This window comes from Hemiscyllium ocellatum, chromosome 13 (genome assembly GCF_020745735.1).
Source record: "Hemiscyllium ocellatum isolate sHemOce1 chromosome 13, sHemOce1.pat.X.cur, whole genome shotgun sequence".
In the NCBI taxonomy this organism is placed as follows: Eukaryota; Metazoa; Chordata; class Chondrichthyes; order Orectolobiformes; family Hemiscylliidae; genus Hemiscyllium; species Hemiscyllium ocellatum.
In genome coordinates, this window is record NC_083413.1 from 45,600,166 (window position 1) to 45,619,057 (window position 18,892).

Below are 18,892 nucleotides of genomic sequence, written 5' to 3' on the forward strand. Positions count from 1 at the left end.
AAACTTTGAATACTGTAGAATGAGACAGCACAAAAGGAAACTAATAAGGCCATCGCACCTGTGTCCATAATAAAAGACTGTTCTAATCTGTGATATGAGCTCAATTTTAGGAATATTCAAGAAACTACTTACCACTCCTCCAATAATAACAACGCCCACTGAAGTTCTAGATGTCAGAGAAGCTAATCCAGTGACTAGAGAGAGCATGAGTTCTTCCTGTGCCATGTTTTCTTGAGCAAGTGCAGGTGCATTTGTCACTGGTGGTGTTGTAGATAAAGGCCGAGGGATCTATAGTACAAGATTGCACAAGATATAAAGTTGCATTGTACATTATGTGTAAAAATGAGTAAATACAGGAGTGTTGTAAACTATTTAGTTCCAAATGAAACATTCTGAACAGGAGATGAAGTGTTAGTGTTATCACTATCAGCATTACAGGATGAATCTCTGAAAGTTGGCCTTACAAGACTGTTAAGGAAGTTAGGAAAGAGACTTAACTAGTAGATAATCTAGGTCTACACTCACTACCCCATTCCAAACTATAGCATAAATGCTGTCCTCCACACTTCACTTCAGCTCTGAAGAAGAGTCATTTAGACTCGAAACATTAGCTTGCTCTCTCTCCATGGATGCTGTCTGACCCACTGTGATCTCCAGCATTTGTTGTTTCCAATAGAATTTTGTTTTGTTCACTCTCAATTATCTGATCAGTAAATGAACAAACTTTTTTGTTTCAGCCTACAGCTGATTTCCTACAGCTGCATTATTCCTTCTGCTGGGACATCTTTGAGAAATGACAAGTTACTAGACGTGCATTAAATACAACACTTACAATTTGTTGGACAAGTGTTATATTGATTCAGCTGTTTAGTTACATTTAGAACTGAAATACAAAGACCTAAATCAACAGGATTGTAAATTACTAATGGCCAACTAGTTGTGCAAAGATGCATAGTTGAATATGTTTGCCTGAATTGTAGTTGGTTCACAGTCAAGAGAAGAAGAAGAAAAAAAAAATCGACATAGAGGAAAATGGAAATAAAACTAAATACACTGATATGTATCCTCCAAAACTATTTTCTATGGCTTCTGAATGCAACAGTGTATTCATTAGGATGTCTTCTAAAAATAACTTATTTGAAATTACTCCTGTCACTTTTACAAAATTAAATCTTTGAATCACCAGCTGAAAAGTTATCAAAGAGTATTACATTCATAACACAAACCACAGTTCAGTATACCTGAAAAGTTGGGTCACTAAGTCCCAGTAGAGCTCTACGGGCGGCCTTGGGTCCTAGGAAACGATTGACCAGTGAAGTCCAACCAAGGGAAAAATGGAATTCAACATTTTCTTGGAAATCTGCACATATTTTGTCACAATTCAGGTCATAGCTGAGGTCAAATTTATGGTATGGGAGCAGTGCATTGACTTGATTCTGAACATTTAGTGGAAGCAAAGGCTTGAGATTCCCTGGAAAAGATATAGAATTTGATCAAGTGTCTGTGCCTAAATTAAGTGATAATTTTTAAACAGAAATAGCTTCTCAGTATGAGGTGTACTAGGCAGTGTTAATGTTGTCCCTCTTTGATCTATAAACTATAAATTTTGTTTGTACCATAGCATTAAAAATTTAAAAATAACTATTTTTAGGTTTGATGTTCGTGCTTCCAAAAAAGTTAAAAAACGTTTTCCATAATTCTGAACAGAAGAGATTAATCAAGACAATTTTAATCAACCCAGATTGCTCAGTTTCTTTCCGCAATGTTTCAGAACACCAACTGTATGCTTACATTTCCTCAAATTCTTATAATCTATCAAGTTACTTTTCAATCCTCAAGCTCAATCAGCATGTATATCAGCATTGTATTCCCTGATTTAAAAAAGTCAAAAGAAATGCATATGCTGGAAGTCAGAAACAAAAACAAAATTTGATCAAAAAGCTCAGCAGGTCTAATGGCCTCTGTGGAGAGAAATCGGAGTTAATGTTTCGGGTCAGAATGAATGTATGCCCTGACGCTAATTTCAATTTAGGCATGCTTTCTCTGGTCCTTCCACTCAGGAACCAGAGAAAGACTACATTCTTTTAACACATTTCATATTTTCAGATTTGTCTTTCTCTTCTTCCATCGGAAGAACTAAATTTAAGACACCAGTAAATACAATTTTACACTAAAGTAAATATGTGATATACTTTCACACACGCAAATCAAGTTTGTTATGGAATACTCTTCACTTGCTTGGATGGCTGTTCCAACATCACTCAAGAAGCTCAACACCTTGAAGGTCAAAGCAGTCTTACTTGGCTAGCCCATTATCTATTAGCCTAAATATTCAATAGCATGACATAGTTACAGTGAATAATGTCTACAGGATACACTTAGCATCAGAGGTCTGGATGGAGTAGAATTTGTACGAAGCATCCAGGAGAGTTTTCTATATGTCAACAGTCTGATGAAGGAAGGAGCCGTTTTGGACCTGATACTGGGGAACGAGCCAGGACAAATAGTAGAAGTTGCGGTGAGGGATTTCTTTGGGAACAGTGACCACAATTCTGTAAGTTTTAGAATACTCGTAGATAAAAGAAGAGTGTTCCTAAGGGAAGAGTACTAAACTGGGCCAAGGCCAATTATATCACTGGGAAATGTGGATTGGACACAGCTATTTGAAGAGAAGTCCACATTTGAGATGTGGGAGGCTTTCAAAGATAGGTTAACGGTAGTGCAGGATAGGCAGTCCTGTTGAAGGCAAAGGACAGGAAGGGCAAGATTCATGAGCCGTGGATGATAGGAGAAATTGTAGCCAAGAGGAAAAGGGAAACGTATATAAGGTCTAGGCAGCTAAAAACAGAACGGGCCTTGGAGGAATATCGGAAGAGTAGGACAAGTCTTAAACAAAGAATCAAGTGGGCTAAAAGGGGTCATGAGATAGCTTTAGCAAGCAGAATTAAGGAAAATCCCAAAGCATTTCATTCTTATCTAAGAAAGCAAACGGATAACTAGAGAAAGTATTGGTCCACTAAAAGATAATGAAGGAAGACTGTGTGCCGAACCTGAGAGAATGGGCGAGATTCTGAATGATTACTTTGCATCAATGTTCACTGAGGAGAGGAACATGATTAATGTTGAGATTAGAGATAGAAGTTTGATTAGTCTGGATCACTTTGGCATAAGTAGGGAAGATTACGTGTATGGATTGAGCTGCCAGAGGATGTGGTGGAGGCTGGTACAATTGCAACATTTAAGGGGCATTTGGACGGGTATATGAATAGGAGGGGTTTGGAGGGATATGGGCTGGGTTGGACCGAAGGGTATGTTTCCATCTGTACATCTCTATGACTCTGTGTTGGGTATGCTAGAGGTTACTAAGGTGGACAAATTCCCAGGACCGGATGGGATCTATGCCAGGTTACTGATGGAGGCGAGAGAGGAAATAGCTGGGGCCCTGACAGATGTCTATGTGGCATCCTTAAATACAGGTGAGGTTTTGGAGGACTGGAAAGTTGCTCATGTTGTCCCCCTGTACAAGAAGGTAGTAGGGATATTCCGGGTAATTACAGACCAGTGAGCCTGATGTCAGAGTTGCTGGAAAGGGTACTGAGAAATGGGATCTATTCATATTTAGAAAAGAATGAGCTTATCAGCGATAGGCAACATGGTTTTGTGCAGGGGAAAATCATGCCGTACCAACTTAATAGAGTTCTTCAAGGAAGTGACCATGTTGATAGATGAAGGAAGGGCTGTTGATGTCATATACATGGACTTTAGTAAGGCGTTTGATAAGGCTCCCCATTGTAGATTAATGGAGAAAGTGAAGTCACATGGTGTGCATGATGTTCTAGCTAGGAGGAAAAAGAACTGGTTGAGCAACAGGAGACAGAAGTAATTGAAGGGAGTTTCTCGAAACGGAGAAAGGTGACCAGTGGTATTCCACAGGGGTCAGTATGGAGGCCACTGTTGTTTGTAATATACATAAATGATCTAGAAGAGGGCACTGTTTGTAAAATCAGGAAGTTTGCAGATGACACAAAGATTGGTGGAGTAGCAGAAAGCATAAGAGAATACAGGAGGATATAGATAGACTGGAGAGTTGGGCGGAAAATGGCAGATGGCTTTCAATCCAGACAACTATGAGGTGATGCATTGAGGCAAGTCCAATTCTAGAGCGAATTATACAACGAATGGAAGAGACTTGGGAAAAGTTGATGGGCAGAGAGATCTGGGAGTGCAGGTCCATTGTACCCTGAAGGTTGCTGCATACGTGGATAGAGTGGTCAAGAAGGCACATAGAATGCTTGCCTTCATTGGACGGGATTTTGAGTATAAGAGCTGGCAAGTCATGTTAAAATTGTACAAGACATTGGTTCAGCTGCACTTAGAATACTATGTACAGTTCTGGTCACCAAATTACCAAAAGGATGTGGACACTTTGGAGAGGGTACAGAGAAGGTTTACGAGGATGTTGCCTGGTATAGAAGGTGCTAACTATGAAGAAAGGTTGAGTAGGTTAGGTTTATTTTCACGAGAAAAAAAAAAGGAGATCGAGGGGGAACCTGAGTGAGGTTTACAAAATCATGAAGGGTATAGACAGGGTGGATATAGACAAGCTTTTTCCCAGGGTGAAGGATTCAATAATGAGAGATGGAAAGTTTGAGGAGGATACACGCAGCAAGTACTTCATACAGAGGGTGGTGGGCGTTTGGAACAGGTTGCCAGCAGAGGTGGTAGAGGCAGGCACGGTAGATTCATTTAAGATGCATCCGGACAATTGCATGAGTAGGTGGGGAACAGAAAGATGCAAATGCTTAGGAATTGACAGACAGGTTTAGACAGTACATTTAGATCAGCTCAGGCTTGGTGAGCTGTTGTCTGAGAGTGGCTGTTGGTTTGTGTGCTGTTATGAGTCCTAATGGTCGCAGTAGTCTGGCTGTCAGTTCAGAAATGTTTTTGATGTATGTAGTGTGGCTAGTCCTTTGGGTTGTGGCATGCCCTCATTCCGTTGTCTTTCCCTTAGGCATCTTTTTTTTAGATTACTTACAGTGTGGATACAGGCCCTTTGGCCCAACAAGTCCACACCGACCCGCCGAAGCGCAACCCACCCATACCCCTACATTACCCCTTTACCTAACACTACGGGCAATTTAGCATGGCCAATTCACCTGACCCGCACATCTTTGGACTGTGGGAGGAAACCGGAGCACCCGGAGGAAACCCACGCAGACACGGGGAGAACGTGCAAACTCCACACAGTCAGTCGCCTGAGTCGGGAATTGAACCCGGGTCTCAGGCGCTGTGAGGCAGCAGTGCTAACCACTGTGCCACCGTGCCGCCCACATCTGTTGATGAAACTGCGGGATATCTGTTTTTGGCGAGTACATTGTATAGGTATTCTTCTTTGTCTTATTGCAGTTCTGGTGTACTGCAGTGTGTTGTGGCCCTTTTGAACAGTGTCTTGATTCAACTGGTTGTTTTCGTAGTTTAGGACTTGATCTGTGTGTGTGACTTTCCTGTATATCTTTGTGGTGAATTCTCCGTTCGGTATTCTCTGTACCATCACGTCTAGGAATGGGAGCTAGTTGTCCTTTTCTTCCTCTCTAGTGAATCGGATTCCTGTGAGTGTGGCGTTGATGATCCGGTGTGTGTTCTCTATTTCTGTGTTTTTAATGATTACAAAGGTGTCATCTACATATCTGACCCAGAGTTGTACATATCTGACACCAGGACGAAGGACCCGATACCCAACATGAGCAAAACCAATGTAGTGTACAAAATCCCATGCAAGGACTGCACAAAACACTACATAGGACAAACAGGAAGACAGCTAATGATCCGCATCCATGAACACCAACTAGCCACGAAACGACATGACCGGCTATCTTTAGTAGCCACATACTCAGATGACAAGCAATAGGAGTTCAACTGGGACAACACTACTACTTTAGGACAAGCCAACAGAGAACAGCCAGGGAATTCCTAGAGGCATGGCACTCGTTCACAAATTCAATCAATAAGCACATCGACCTGGACCCAATATACCGGCCACTGCAGCAGACAGCTGTAATTGACAACCGGAAGCGGCAGATACACATCACTATAAATGCCGGAGAAAAGATCACAGACGCGCTTCACAGGAGGCTCCCAAGCACTGAGGATGTCACCTAGACAGGGGATGAAACGTCTGCAACACAAATTCCCAGCTCGGCGAACAGAACCACAACAACGAGCACCCGAGCTACAAACTTCTCCCAAACTCTAAGCATGTAATATATGTTAACTAGGAAAGAGAACCAAGGGTTACAAGGGCTGTTGTACAAAATGGTAGCGTCCCTACCCGAGTCGGGAGGCCTGGGTACTCTGAATAGGCTGATTAGAAAAAATTTTAAAAAGGCTACAGTTGATCAACGCTGGTCCTTAGAGGCAATCCAGGAAGATCCTTTTCGGTACAAATACAATTTAATAAAGTGATATTGTTACTACAATATTCAAACTACTGTCTAGTCTCCTAAAGTGATCAGGAGGAGGATCATCAGAGAAAGGATTGGGAAGAGACTAAATGGAGTTTGATGACTGCCTTTTGCATCCCAGTGGTGTAAGGACAACATCCTGTGGGACTTCACTGTTTGTCACACTGATTAAGTTTCAAGATACAAACACTGACTACTTTTGATACATCCTGGGAAAAGGTGAGAAGGTCCAACAAATATATGCAAATTCTTTCTTTAAACAGTTTTTTTTTGCCTAGTTTTTCTCATCGCTTTAGAACAAAATCAGGCTCGAAAAGGGTATATTTAACTTGTATCTAAACAGCACATTTTTAAAAATTTTAAGATGTAGACATTTCTAATAAGGTCACAATTTATTGATAAATTTTCAATGGTGATTGCAGAATGTCTATGGCGGTCAGTATGGTGAGCTATTAGTGATGCTTTCTAGAGTTGAATCTAGCATTAAGGATTTGAGTTGTGACTTGGAAGGAAACTTAGAAGAAATGCTGTTTATATGCATATGCTGCCTTTGTCTTTCTAGCTGAGAGAGGTCATTGGTTTGAGGGGTGTTGCCAAAGTTGAGAGGAAAGATTTTAAAAGGACCCGAGGGTGGTGCGAGTATGGTACGAACTACCAGAAGTGGAGGAGGCGGGTATAGTTACAACATTTAAAAGACTTCTGAATGAGTTTATGAATAGAAAGCATTTAGAGGGATATGGGCCAAATATTGGCAAATGGGACTAGGTCAGACTGGGATGTCTGGTCAGCATAAATGGATTAGACTGAAGGGTCTGTTTCTGTGCTGTGGTCTTAACGAATTGCTGCAGTGTATCCTATTGTAAGCATCCACTCTAAACTAAGCTATTAGATATTTAGACTAACAGGTGAAGGACTAATCAAATAGACTGCTTTCTCTTGAATAATATTAAGTTTCTAGAGTGTTGTTAGAACACTCACCCAAGCAAGTCATGAGTATTCGATTAAACACTTGACCTGAGTGTTACAGTTGGTGTCAGAAAGTTCAAAGATAAGCTATGCTCAACGAAATGTCTCATTATGATTATGTCAAAAGCTAAATCAGATGTTTCTAAATAATATGCATAAATGTAAGCAAGAATCTCTAACTTTAAAAACATTAACAATGTTTCATTATTCCCAAAATATGTTCACCTTTCCCCTCTCCCTATTTATTTTCTTCACAAAACCGCAATTGTTAGAAATCTTGAATTCAAATGTGTCAAAATCAAATCACCAGGCATATGAACTTATTTACCTGAACGTGCATTTCAGTTTTGTGAGCAAAAACACCAATGCAATTGATAACCCAAAATACGGTACAAATACTTAAATTTAATAACCGAACATTTTATAAATGGCAAGTTTATTTTGCCTAGGTCCATTTGGTATTACAAGGGTTCAATGCTGGATAGCTCGGATTTTGCAGTAACAATGCCATTATTATTGAGGAAAACTGTAATATCCTTCAGTGGTGATTATATGGGTAGGTAGATATGGAACTCAATGTTACTGTCTGAATTGCCCTACTCCTCTTCAAACTTTGCTACACAAGCTGTCCAAGAAACCTGTCATTTTAATACGTGAAGGACAAAAAGTTGAGAGACATACCAGCTACCTACTACCTATGCAATCAAAAATTAGGGCTTTTCCATTTAAGTGTATAACTGCATTCTTAGTAACATGAAAAATTACTTTCTGCTACGTACCTTTTCTAATGTTAAAAATGACTTTTAAGTGCTTTTTTAAAACATTTTAATTATTGTAAATGAAGAAAGGGTTTACTTTATCTCTTTTACCATGTCTTATCTTTCAAAGCCATATTTCTTTTTCGCTCTAATCTGTTTTCTGTACATAATTCAAAGATGGAACTAAACATCATTCCATACATTTCCTTTTAATTCTGTGCATCTCCACAAGGATATTTTATCATGATTGCCTCAGGAGGCACATCACTGCTTTCCTGGTTCACAAAGTACCAGGTCCCCTGTAGAGGGTGCTGTGCTGCACTGTTGTGATTAATAACCATAAACGGCAAAGTAAATGACAGAGAAATTCCATGTGGAAATGTTGGAGTAAGAAGTAATGAGACCACTCATTTGTTGTGTACTGCGAGATTCTGGCTGTTGTCTACCACTTAGGTAATATTATCTAACGGCAAAAGACCATTCCAAAATTTGATTTGCTTAGCAGATCTTAACTTTGTAGGTAAAGGTTAGAAAAGCTTTTAATGTGTCTGGAAGGGTTTTATTAAATCTGGATTCCTTAACTCCAGACTGGAGAACAGTCACATGGAGCTTGATGACATGTGTAAGACTGCAATTCTGTACTCTAAAATACAAGTATGCATTCCTCATAATCAAATCTTGCAACACAGTAGTTTTATTTTGTTAATTCCTAGATTTTTGTTGGGATTCAATTCCTGCTTTCCTAAAACCTTCATGAGATACTTATTAAAAGAAACATTTACTGAACAGCAGGATAGGTCTCAGTTTGAAAACTGAAATCAGGTTTGAGAAAGTTTCTACTCTAGAATAAAACAAATTACCCCAATCTTATATCTTGGCATACTAACCTATCATTTGGAGCTGTGCTGTCTGCAAGGCAGCATGGACTGCACTGGAACAGCGTTCAGCCAAGTTCCTCCCTAGTCCTTCTTCAATGTGTTTGTGCAGATCCTGTATAGAAATGTAATATATAAAATGTTAAAGATAACAATAAACTATAGCCTTTTCAATTATGAATATACTATAAAAAGGAACTTTTCCTCACATTTTTATAAAACTTTAAAACTGCAGGGGAAGGATGGAAATCTCCATGAAATTCATCAACCAATATAGAAAGGCGGCAGATTTCATCAGTCATTGCAGCAGAAACCTGAAATACCAGTTCATGATGAAAAAAGTTAAGCAGTTGCAACAAAATCACAGTCACAATATCTTTCAATTATATAATGCTTCAGAGATAATTTATTCAATTCATTGTAATGTATCTATGGGTAAGGGTTGATAAATCTAACAAATTAAAGAAAATAAATTAAACCAGGAGTTGGAGTATATAGCTCAAACTATGGCAAAGAAGATTTTATAACTAGATTGTTCTTCTCAGAATGATACTACTGACTTGATGCCGTGGGGGCAAAAATGTCCTCTCTGGTAATTTATGAAATAAAGCGAATTCAGGAATCAAATAAAAGCATGAATAAATTCATCACGCTCAAAGTCAAAATGGCTAAGAGACTTTTTCTATAAAATACCTAATGTCTCTCAAGACTCCATTTGCAATGAATGAGCCAACCTGAATCTATAAATCCTAGAAATAACGATAAACTGATGGACTATTTTTGGAACTCACTACTCAAAGGAAAACTTTTGGTGGGGAAACTGGTCATATTGTCTATGAAGTATAGTATTCACCTGAACTACTGTGAAGTATAGTATTCACTTGACAGAATCATGATCCATCTGAATTCAACAGATCCAAACTGTCTCAATTTTTAGTGTTAACCCTTATTTGCATCCATAGGTCATCAGAGAAACCATGTCTGTTTGTAAACCTTTCGATCCAAGGAAGAAATCTAGCATCCGAACTTAGAATAAAATGTTATTATAGCAGCCCAAATCTCTCTTTAGAGGATAACTTCATCTTCCTTTGAACTATGCTTGCATTTTGTTATAACAATTATTACTGTTTCTTTTGCCTAAAGTTATGAATTTTCAAACAAATATATTTAAAATTCTGAAGAAACTTTCTACTGAAGGATAATCAATGCTGTGACCATCAATTCCAGCAGCAGAACGATGGTATTTATTTGTTGTGAAAAGACAATGTCAAATAATTTTTAATCTGTCAAGAATGAACTGGCTTTTACCTCAGACTCAGAAACTTCACTCAACTTTGTGCATTAGAACAAAATGAAAAGCTGCCCACAGACTTGGAAATGACAGAATCTCAGAAGAGCTGCTCCTCCATTTACAGGCTATTCCTCTCCAGTGAACTCATCAGCAACAAGCCTCAGAAGATGAGAATTAAGTTGGGATAAAAGAGAGAGAAAGAGAAACAATGAAGATGGAGAGAGAAGGCAGGTGAGTGGGAAAGAAAGGGAAAACATGAGGGGAAAAGAGAGAGGGAGGGAGAGAGAAAAGATTGAGGCTGCAGGTAGAAAGAGATGAAAGACGGAGGGGGGGTGGGAGGGGCAAGACAGAGGCAGCAATGGGAGGTTTGCAAAGCATCAACACAAGGAATCTGGAATTAATCCTTCATTTGTTTACGTATTTTATAACAAATGCTCTATCTTTCTATGCAACGTTTATTTTCAATACAAAGACTTGAATCATAAAATTGTTTTAACTACTTTGTAACAAGTTTACTTGTTGATGGGAGGTCATGTTGCAGCTGTACAGGACATCGGTTAGGCCACTTTTGGAAGATATTGTGCAATTCTGATCTCTCTCCTACAGGAAGGATGTTGCGAAACTTGAACGGGTTCAGAAAAGATTTACGAGGATGTTGGCAGGATTGGAGGGTTTCAGCTATAGGGAAGGCCTGAATAGGTCAGGGTTGTTTTCCCTGGAGCAACAGAGGCTGAGGGGTGACCTTATAGAGATTTACAAAGTCATGAGGGGCATGGATAGGGTAAATGGACAAGGTGGAGACAGTGAGGTCTGCAGTTGCTGGAGATCATTCCTAATGAAGGGCTCCGGCCCGAATTGTCGATTTTCCTGTTCCTCTGATGCTGCCTGACCTGCTGTGCTTTTCCAGCAACTCACTCTAAACATTAAATAGACAAGATCTTCTCTCTGTTGTAGGGAAGTTCAGAACTAGAAGGCATAGATTTAGGGTGAGAGGGGAAAGATATAAAAGAGACCTAAGGGACGACCTTTTCATGCAAAGAATGGTGCGTATATGGAATGAGCTGCCAGAGGAAGTGGAGGAGGCTGGTACAATTACAACATTTAAAAGGAATCTGGATGGGTGCAAATGGGCCAAATGCTGGCAAATGGGATTAGATTAATTTAGGATATCTGTTAGTAATGGACAAGTTTGACCAAAGGGTCTGCTTCCGTGCTGTACATTTCTACGACTCCATGACTGGTTAGAGCTCTTGTACATTCTTTATAGATTTTTTAATACATAAGTCAAATGTAGCAAAGTTTGAAAACTCAAAAATTTATTTTCTTTCCACTTCCTTTAGGGAGACAATAAGTTACACAGCCTCCCCCCAGTGCTTATGAGGAATTTTTGATTTATTTATTCTTTCATAAGATACAGGCATTGTGGGCAAGGCTAACAGTTGATATCCATCCCAAATTGCCCTTGAACTAAGTCATGTGCTCAGCAATTTCACAAGATAGTTTTTAAAGATCACTGCCATGTAGTTGGAATCACATGGAGATCAGATTATACAAGGATAACAAATTTCCTTCCCTCACTGGTGAGCCAGATGGGGTTTTACAAACAATCATAGTTTCAGGATAATTTATTAATTAAATGAATTTAAATTTCACCAGTTCCCTTGTCCACAGATTCTGGATTACAAATTCGATAAGTCATATCATGCCACGGTCTTACTCCAAAATAAATGTAATCTAACTAATACAATTACCACAAACAGTTCACATCTCTTTCTGAAATCAATGACAAAGAATTTAGTATTATAAAGCTCATATGCATGAATCAGGCATTGCATTAATGCAATATTTTATCAGTTGAAGGCCAGCTGAATGACAGAGTAGATCACGTGAAATTTCATGAGGGAACGTCATCCTATACAGCATAAAGTTCTCCTAAATAAGATTGACATCTCCCATTTGATTGGTTGTCTTATCACAGGGATAAATAAGAAAAAAAAAGTTATAAGACGACAAAAATGCTGGAATTACCCAGCAGACATGATAATGCTTCAATCCAATTAGCTACCTAAATTTTGTATTTTGCTTCCCTTAGTAGTGGCCAACAATAATTCGAAAGCTACATGTTAAAAGCAAGAATTTCTACGTGAAGAGGGCTACAACACTCACCTTGGCTTCTACTTCTTCGGTTACGAGTTTTATGCTTTTCTTACAGTCCTCAGTTAGCAAAGTTAACTGACTGCGCACAAACTCCAATCGATCAAGGTGGTCTTCCCGTTCCTCCAAGGAAAGAACTCTTGAGAGCAAAAAAGGCAAGTTTTATTCCAATGTTTACACACTGAGTACATATTATATTGCATCTTTCACATATTACTGAAAATTGATCTCACTAAATTAAAAATAGCTTTCGTCATTCTTTAGGTAAAGGCTAATAATATGTTATTCTGGCCATTAGCAAGTAAGGGAACTTTAGTTTTATATTTTGATTCTTCCACACTCAATGGTATATAAAGTCTCACACTAATGCAGTAATCTCCGGAGGAAAAAGCTTTCACCATGCACACATCAACAACCGAAGATGACCTCCTCTAAGAAGCTTCTCTATATTGTGGAACTGAGTGTACGGCGGCTATGACTATTTAATCTAAAATACAGCCAAAAATTTATGTGATGTAGCATCTCTAATACAGTAAAGGACCCCATGACATTTAATAGAGCGTTAAGAGAATTTAACAGACACAGAAAGAGGTATCAACAGATGACCTGAAGTATGGTCAAAAAGATACTTTTTAAATGTTATCTTAAAGGAAGAGAGTTGAGCACTTTTACAAAGGAATTCAAAACCTCACAGTCAAGGCAGCTTAATACACCCACCGATGGTGGAATGATGTATGATCAGGGACAAACAAGATGGTGGAACAAGTGGGTATAGTGACATCAAGGTTTGTATTTTTGGTAGAATTTGCAGAGACATAGGTGAGTCTATGGAGGGATTTTAAAACAAGGTTAAAAATGATTGAAATTGAGGTTTGGTGAAAGACTAAACAATATGGGTCAGTGAACCTAAGAAGCAATGACAATAATGGGACTTGGTGTGAATGAAGATACAGATAGGGTTTAGGCATTTACAAGATAGTAGAGGGTGGAAGATGGGAGTCAGTTGGGAGATCACTGGTAACTCCAGTCTTGACTGTCCCAAAGGCATAAATATACTCAATGGTAAATAAACTAAATGTAATAAAATGAAACTAGCATATAAAATACTCCTGAATGCTTTCTGTTGTTGCAAAGGTAAATCTTCCACGATGTTGTACCTAGAGGAGCAGGATGATTTTCCAGTCTCAAATTAGAGAAAAAAAAGAGTCAAAGACTCGTTATGCTAGGTTTCCAAACCCTATACATCACAAGTACTTCTTGGGTAACTCTCCCAAAGAATGTGCTCAAATATCCATTGTAAACGAGGAGGAAAATATCAATTAAGGACAACAGATAAGACTGTCGCTAGGACACATCCCTCCATTTTCCTGGCAGAGGCAAAAATGCTAAAATCTACAGGAAGTATATCACTGATTGGAGGATCGAACTTGGTCAAAATCTTAACTCCAAAAGCTTTTTAAAAATTTTTTCAGGATGATAAATGAAGATTTGCTATTATCCTTAGATTACAGCCAGAAGGATTTAAAAGGCATTGGCTTTGCAGTTTTCTCAGATAATTCTACGCACGTTCTTGTCCCAAGGGGCATGATTGAACTTAGGAAATAGTCAGCCATAGTAACTATTGCAAACCAGAGATACCCAATAATTCAAGAGGAAATAGTGGTGCAGTGATAATGTCACTAGCTAATTCGGTGACGTAGGTTCAAATCCGACCACAGCAAGCTGCCAGAATTTGAATACAATTAATAAAATCCAGAATTGGAAGCTCATCTCAGGAACGGTAACCACAGAAAGATTGTTGATTGTCATAAAAACTCATCTGGTTTACTACTGATCTTTACAAAAGGAAACCTGCTGTCTTTATCTGGTTTTGCCTGCATTTAACTCAAACTCAGCAATCTGGCTACGCTTAATTGGTCTCTGAAATGATGATGTGGCAAGCTAATCAGTTCAACAGCAACTAGGAATGGGCCAATATTCCATGAAATAATTTTTTAAAAATTTCCTTCTTAGGATATACCATAGTGTATTATTCAAAAGCTTCCTGGCTGAGGGAAGTGCAAAATAGAAGGCAAGTTTTGTCTTTTATACTCAACAAAAGATTATTGCTATTACTAAGTTTTGTTTGAATTGGTAAGGTTTACTAGCATTATTAAGGTTTAATTAATTAATAGGTGGAGGAATGGCAGGGCTGCTCCAACCACTGAATGTACATCCTGTGCCATGTGGGAACGTGAAGAATCTTCCTGTGTCCTAGATAACCATTTGTGCAGGAAATGCCATCTGTTGCAGCAGCTTGAATTCATGGTTTCAGAACATCTAAATAGAGCTGAGAGTAAATTATTTCCAGGGCATGCTAATCCTGTTAAATTAACTTGCAGGCAGTTAGGGAACTAGGAGATAATATCAGAGAGTAATGCTAAGGATCCCAGTAGACAGAGATGGATAACATTTGAGTGGCTAAGTAAGTTAGAAATGGTTATAAGATCAGTGAGTTACAGATACTGATTGCTATATGGAAGTAGGATGGTGCAGCTATAATCAAGATCTGGCTTAAAGGAGGCCAAGATCAAACATACCTGGATGCAAAGAATTCAGGAAAGGTAGAAAAGCAAAAAAGATGTGGGGTGGCACTATTGGTGAAGGAAATCAATGTAGTGCTGGAGGCAGATGTCCTGGAAGGGTCAATGACAGAATCTGTTTAGCTAAAGCTAAGGAGTAGAAAAGGTGCAAGTACTTTGCTCAGTATAATCTATGCACTGCCAGCCAGTGGGCATTCAAAGAAGTTACAGAGATGTGCATGTATTATAGAGTATTATAAGGGGGAATTTCAATTATCTGAATATAGACTGAGATAGCAACTTAAAGACAGAGAGGGTCAAAAGTCCTGAAAGCATGCTCAGGAAAATTTTCAACATCAGTATAATTCCAGTGGAATGAGAAGGAAGACTTTGCTAGATCTAATACTTTGGAAGGTAGGCCAGGTGGATCAAGGATCAGAAGCAGAACATTTAGGGGAGTGTTCATTGTGATAAGGTTTAAGTTGATTATGGAAAAGGACAAAGAACAGTTCAGAATAAGAATAATTAACTGAGAGAAAGCCATCTTCAATGGGTGAAGGAGGAGCTGCATCATATAAATTTGAATCAAATGTTACCTTTAAAGAAAGGATAGTTCAGGTACAGCCAAGATATATTCCTATGAAGGTAAAAACCAAAGCAATCACAGCCTTAACTCCCTGGAAATAAATTGTATAGATGATATAAAGCTGATTAGAGACAAAGAAAAAGGATTTGTGCTTGGATATTACAGGCATGGCTGAGGTACTAAATGCATCTTTTAGACCTATCTTTACCAAGGAAGATGCTGCTGCCTCGGTCATGGTGAAAGAGGAGGTAATTCAGATTCACGGGATTAAAATTGATAGGACAATGATAGATAGCTGTATTAACTTAAAAGGTGATAAGGAATCAGGACCAGGTGGATATGGGGCCTGGGGGAAGGAAGTTAGTGTGTAACTTATGGAGGCAATGGTCATCTTCCTTCAATTTAGGAGTGGTGTCAGACGCCTGGAGAATTGGAAATGTTACACCCTTGTTCAAAGGAGTGTGTCAAGATGAGCACAACAACTACAGGTCCATCTGTTTAACCTCAGTGGTGGTGGTGAAGCTTCCAGAAGCAAGGATTTGGAACAAAATTAGTATTCACTTGGGCAAAAATCAGGCTCATTAAAGAAAGAGATTTGTTTGGATTTTTAGAAGAGGTAACAGAGAGGCTTAATGAGGGCAATGTTGTTGATGCGATGCACCTAGATTTCTAAAAGCCATTTGATAAAGTGTTGCACATTACCAACAAACAAAGTTATAGCTCATGGAATAGAAGAAGTGACAGTAGTAACATGGATCAGAATTAGCTGAGGGATAGGGAATTGAAATAGAAACAACAGTTAATAAATGTTTTTCAAACTGGAGGAAGGTTTGTAATGAGGTTCTTCAGCATCGTTGTTGGAACCCTCGCTCTTCCTGATATGTTACTTCCTTCGAGCTTGGTGCACAGGACAAATTTTAAAAATTTGCAGACAATGCAAAATTTATGAGCATTATGAACTTTGGGGATGAAAATGTATAACTACAAAAGGACAAAGACAACTTGGAGAAATGTGCAAACCAGTGTCAGAATAAGTTCAATGTGGATAAATCTTAATTAATTCATTTTGGTAGGAAGAACATTGAGAAACAATAAAGGGTACAATATAAAGGTGAGGATGGATCAAAGAGTAGAGGGACCTGGATGTTTATGCTGTATAAATCATTGAAGGTGACAGGACAAGTTGAGAGCAGTTACAGGATTCCACTCTTTATGAATAGAAGCATAAGATCAAGAAAGTTACGGTCAAAATAATATAACCACAACTGGAGCATACACCAAGGTATGGGCATTACACTTTAGGAAGGATATGAAGATTTGACATTGTTTAGAAAATATTTTTAAAATGATTCCAGCGATGTGGTACTCATGCTACCTGGATGGATTGGAAAAGAGGGGGTTGTTTACTGGAGATTTATAAGAGGTATTCAAAATAATTAGTGGTCTATAACATAGATAGAGAAAAACCGTTCCTACTGTTGGAAGGATCAAGAAAGAGACAGTACACATTTAATTACAAAAGCAGCAACAGACACAGGAAGAGAAATGTTTTGATGGAATGAGAGGTTAAGATCTAGAATTCACTGTCGGTAGTGGTGGAGACAATTTCAATTAAGGTGTTCAAGAGAGAACTATATTATTATCTGAAAAGAAAGAATGTGCAGTCACGAGGAGAAGGTGTGGAAATGTGCTGAGTTACTCATTCCACAAACATAATGAGCTGAATAGCTGCTGTAGCTTAATGCTGTAGCATAATGAGTTGAATAGCTTCTGAGATGCTGTAAAGTTAGTATAGGGTTAAGAAAGTTGCCTTCATTGTGCCTGGAGAACAAATATGAACTTTTCGTTGTTCCAACACAATTCTTGACATAATTCAAGTTTCATAACATTTAAGCACAGGTTTTTTTTAAAAGAATCAAATCACACTTTAACTATCATTTCAACATATCTACTTGAAGCCACAAGCAACAACAAAGCTGACACTCTGTTAAAGATTCAACTTTGCCAACTGCTGCCTTGTATATGAATTAAGTCACTGAAAGATTTTCCTTACCTTTTTTCTGCTGCAACCACATTGATGGATTCCATGATTTTTTTCACAGTGTCTATGATCTGTTTAGCTCTGATAGTGTGTTGTTCAAATTTTGTTTTCACTGCTGACTGCGAGATACACTCCTGCGAGGCCCAAGCAGTAACACATTACTGTGAACTTTATATTGTTTACATTGGACAAATGTGTTCAGATACAGGCTTGCTGCTGGTTCTAAATAAATATACAGAAACCTCAACAAACATAAATATAAACAGAATTTATAATGAACAAAAGTATAAAAACAGCAGCAAGGCAGTGTCTTGAATGAGAGGTTTTTATTCACAGTAATGTGTCAACTTATAAAAATAAAATTATACATATGTATAAAATAAAATAAAACACACTATTTTTCATTGCATATGTGGGCACAAACTATGTAAGGTTTATCCGTTGTCACTTTTAAAATTATTTCCGTGTTAAGATCTGTTCAGTACAAAAACGATGAATGAAAGTGGCTTCAAGACACCTGAAGATCTGACATCAGCTGTCATAGCTTTTGGAAGGGCATTCAGAAAAGCTGTGTTAAATATGTACTGCACTTCCTTTCTATTGCCTACTAATTTCCTTTTGACACAAATTTGCCAAACTTCTGCCGCATTATAATTTTCTATTCCACTATTTACAGAATCTGACTTGATGGCTTTGACTCCAATCTGAAAGGATCTCTGTTGTTTCAACAAATTTTCAGGGCCTCTGAACACCAGCTTATTTTCTTGCAGGTGCATTATAAAGGCAGGTGCAACCACTGACTTGTAGTTTAATTTTATGTTTGGAAAACAGACGATTAGGAGAAAGACTAAGATTCCCTTTGAACTACATATTCTTCTGTTCCCTCTGCTTGCATTCCATCCCTACCATGTAACTCAAACTTCGAAAAAAATCTCAACTATACAATTAAATGTACAAGGACATACATATGAGCAGACAAGAAGCACATGGGATTTAGTACTCAAAGTGACAGGTGATGCATTTTGACAGAGGCAATATGGAGAGGCAAGTTATAGACGCAAATGGAAGCACGTCTGCATAAATCTCTGGAGGTGGTAGGACATATCGAGACAGTGATTAACAAAACACTGGAATGTTGCACTTCATTAAGAGACGTTGAAAACAAAAGCAGTTGTTACAATGAACCCTGTATAAAACTC

General features: G+C 38.4%; 1 protein-coding gene across 1 annotated transcript in view; it reads right to left on the reverse strand.

Moving 5' to 3' along the window:
* Positions 1 to 18,892, reverse strand: part of LOC132821885 (mitofusin-1-like) — a 75,987-nt gene that overhangs the window by 11,485 nt on the left and 45,610 nt on the right. Inside the window, exons 10-15 of the mRNA XM_060834804.1 lie at positions 17,706 to 17,827; positions 12,518 to 12,644; positions 9,270 to 9,374; positions 9,073 to 9,175; positions 1,242 to 1,471; positions 133 to 288 (exon numbers count right to left, since the gene is read on the reverse strand). Coding sequence (XP_060690787.1) covers positions 133 to 288; positions 1,242 to 1,471; positions 9,073 to 9,175; positions 9,270 to 9,374; positions 12,518 to 12,644; positions 17,706 to 17,827 — 843 coding nt within the window. The remainder of the gene's footprint in view (positions 1 to 132; positions 289 to 1,241; positions 1,472 to 9,072; positions 9,176 to 9,269; positions 9,375 to 12,517; positions 12,645 to 17,705; positions 17,828 to 18,892) is intronic.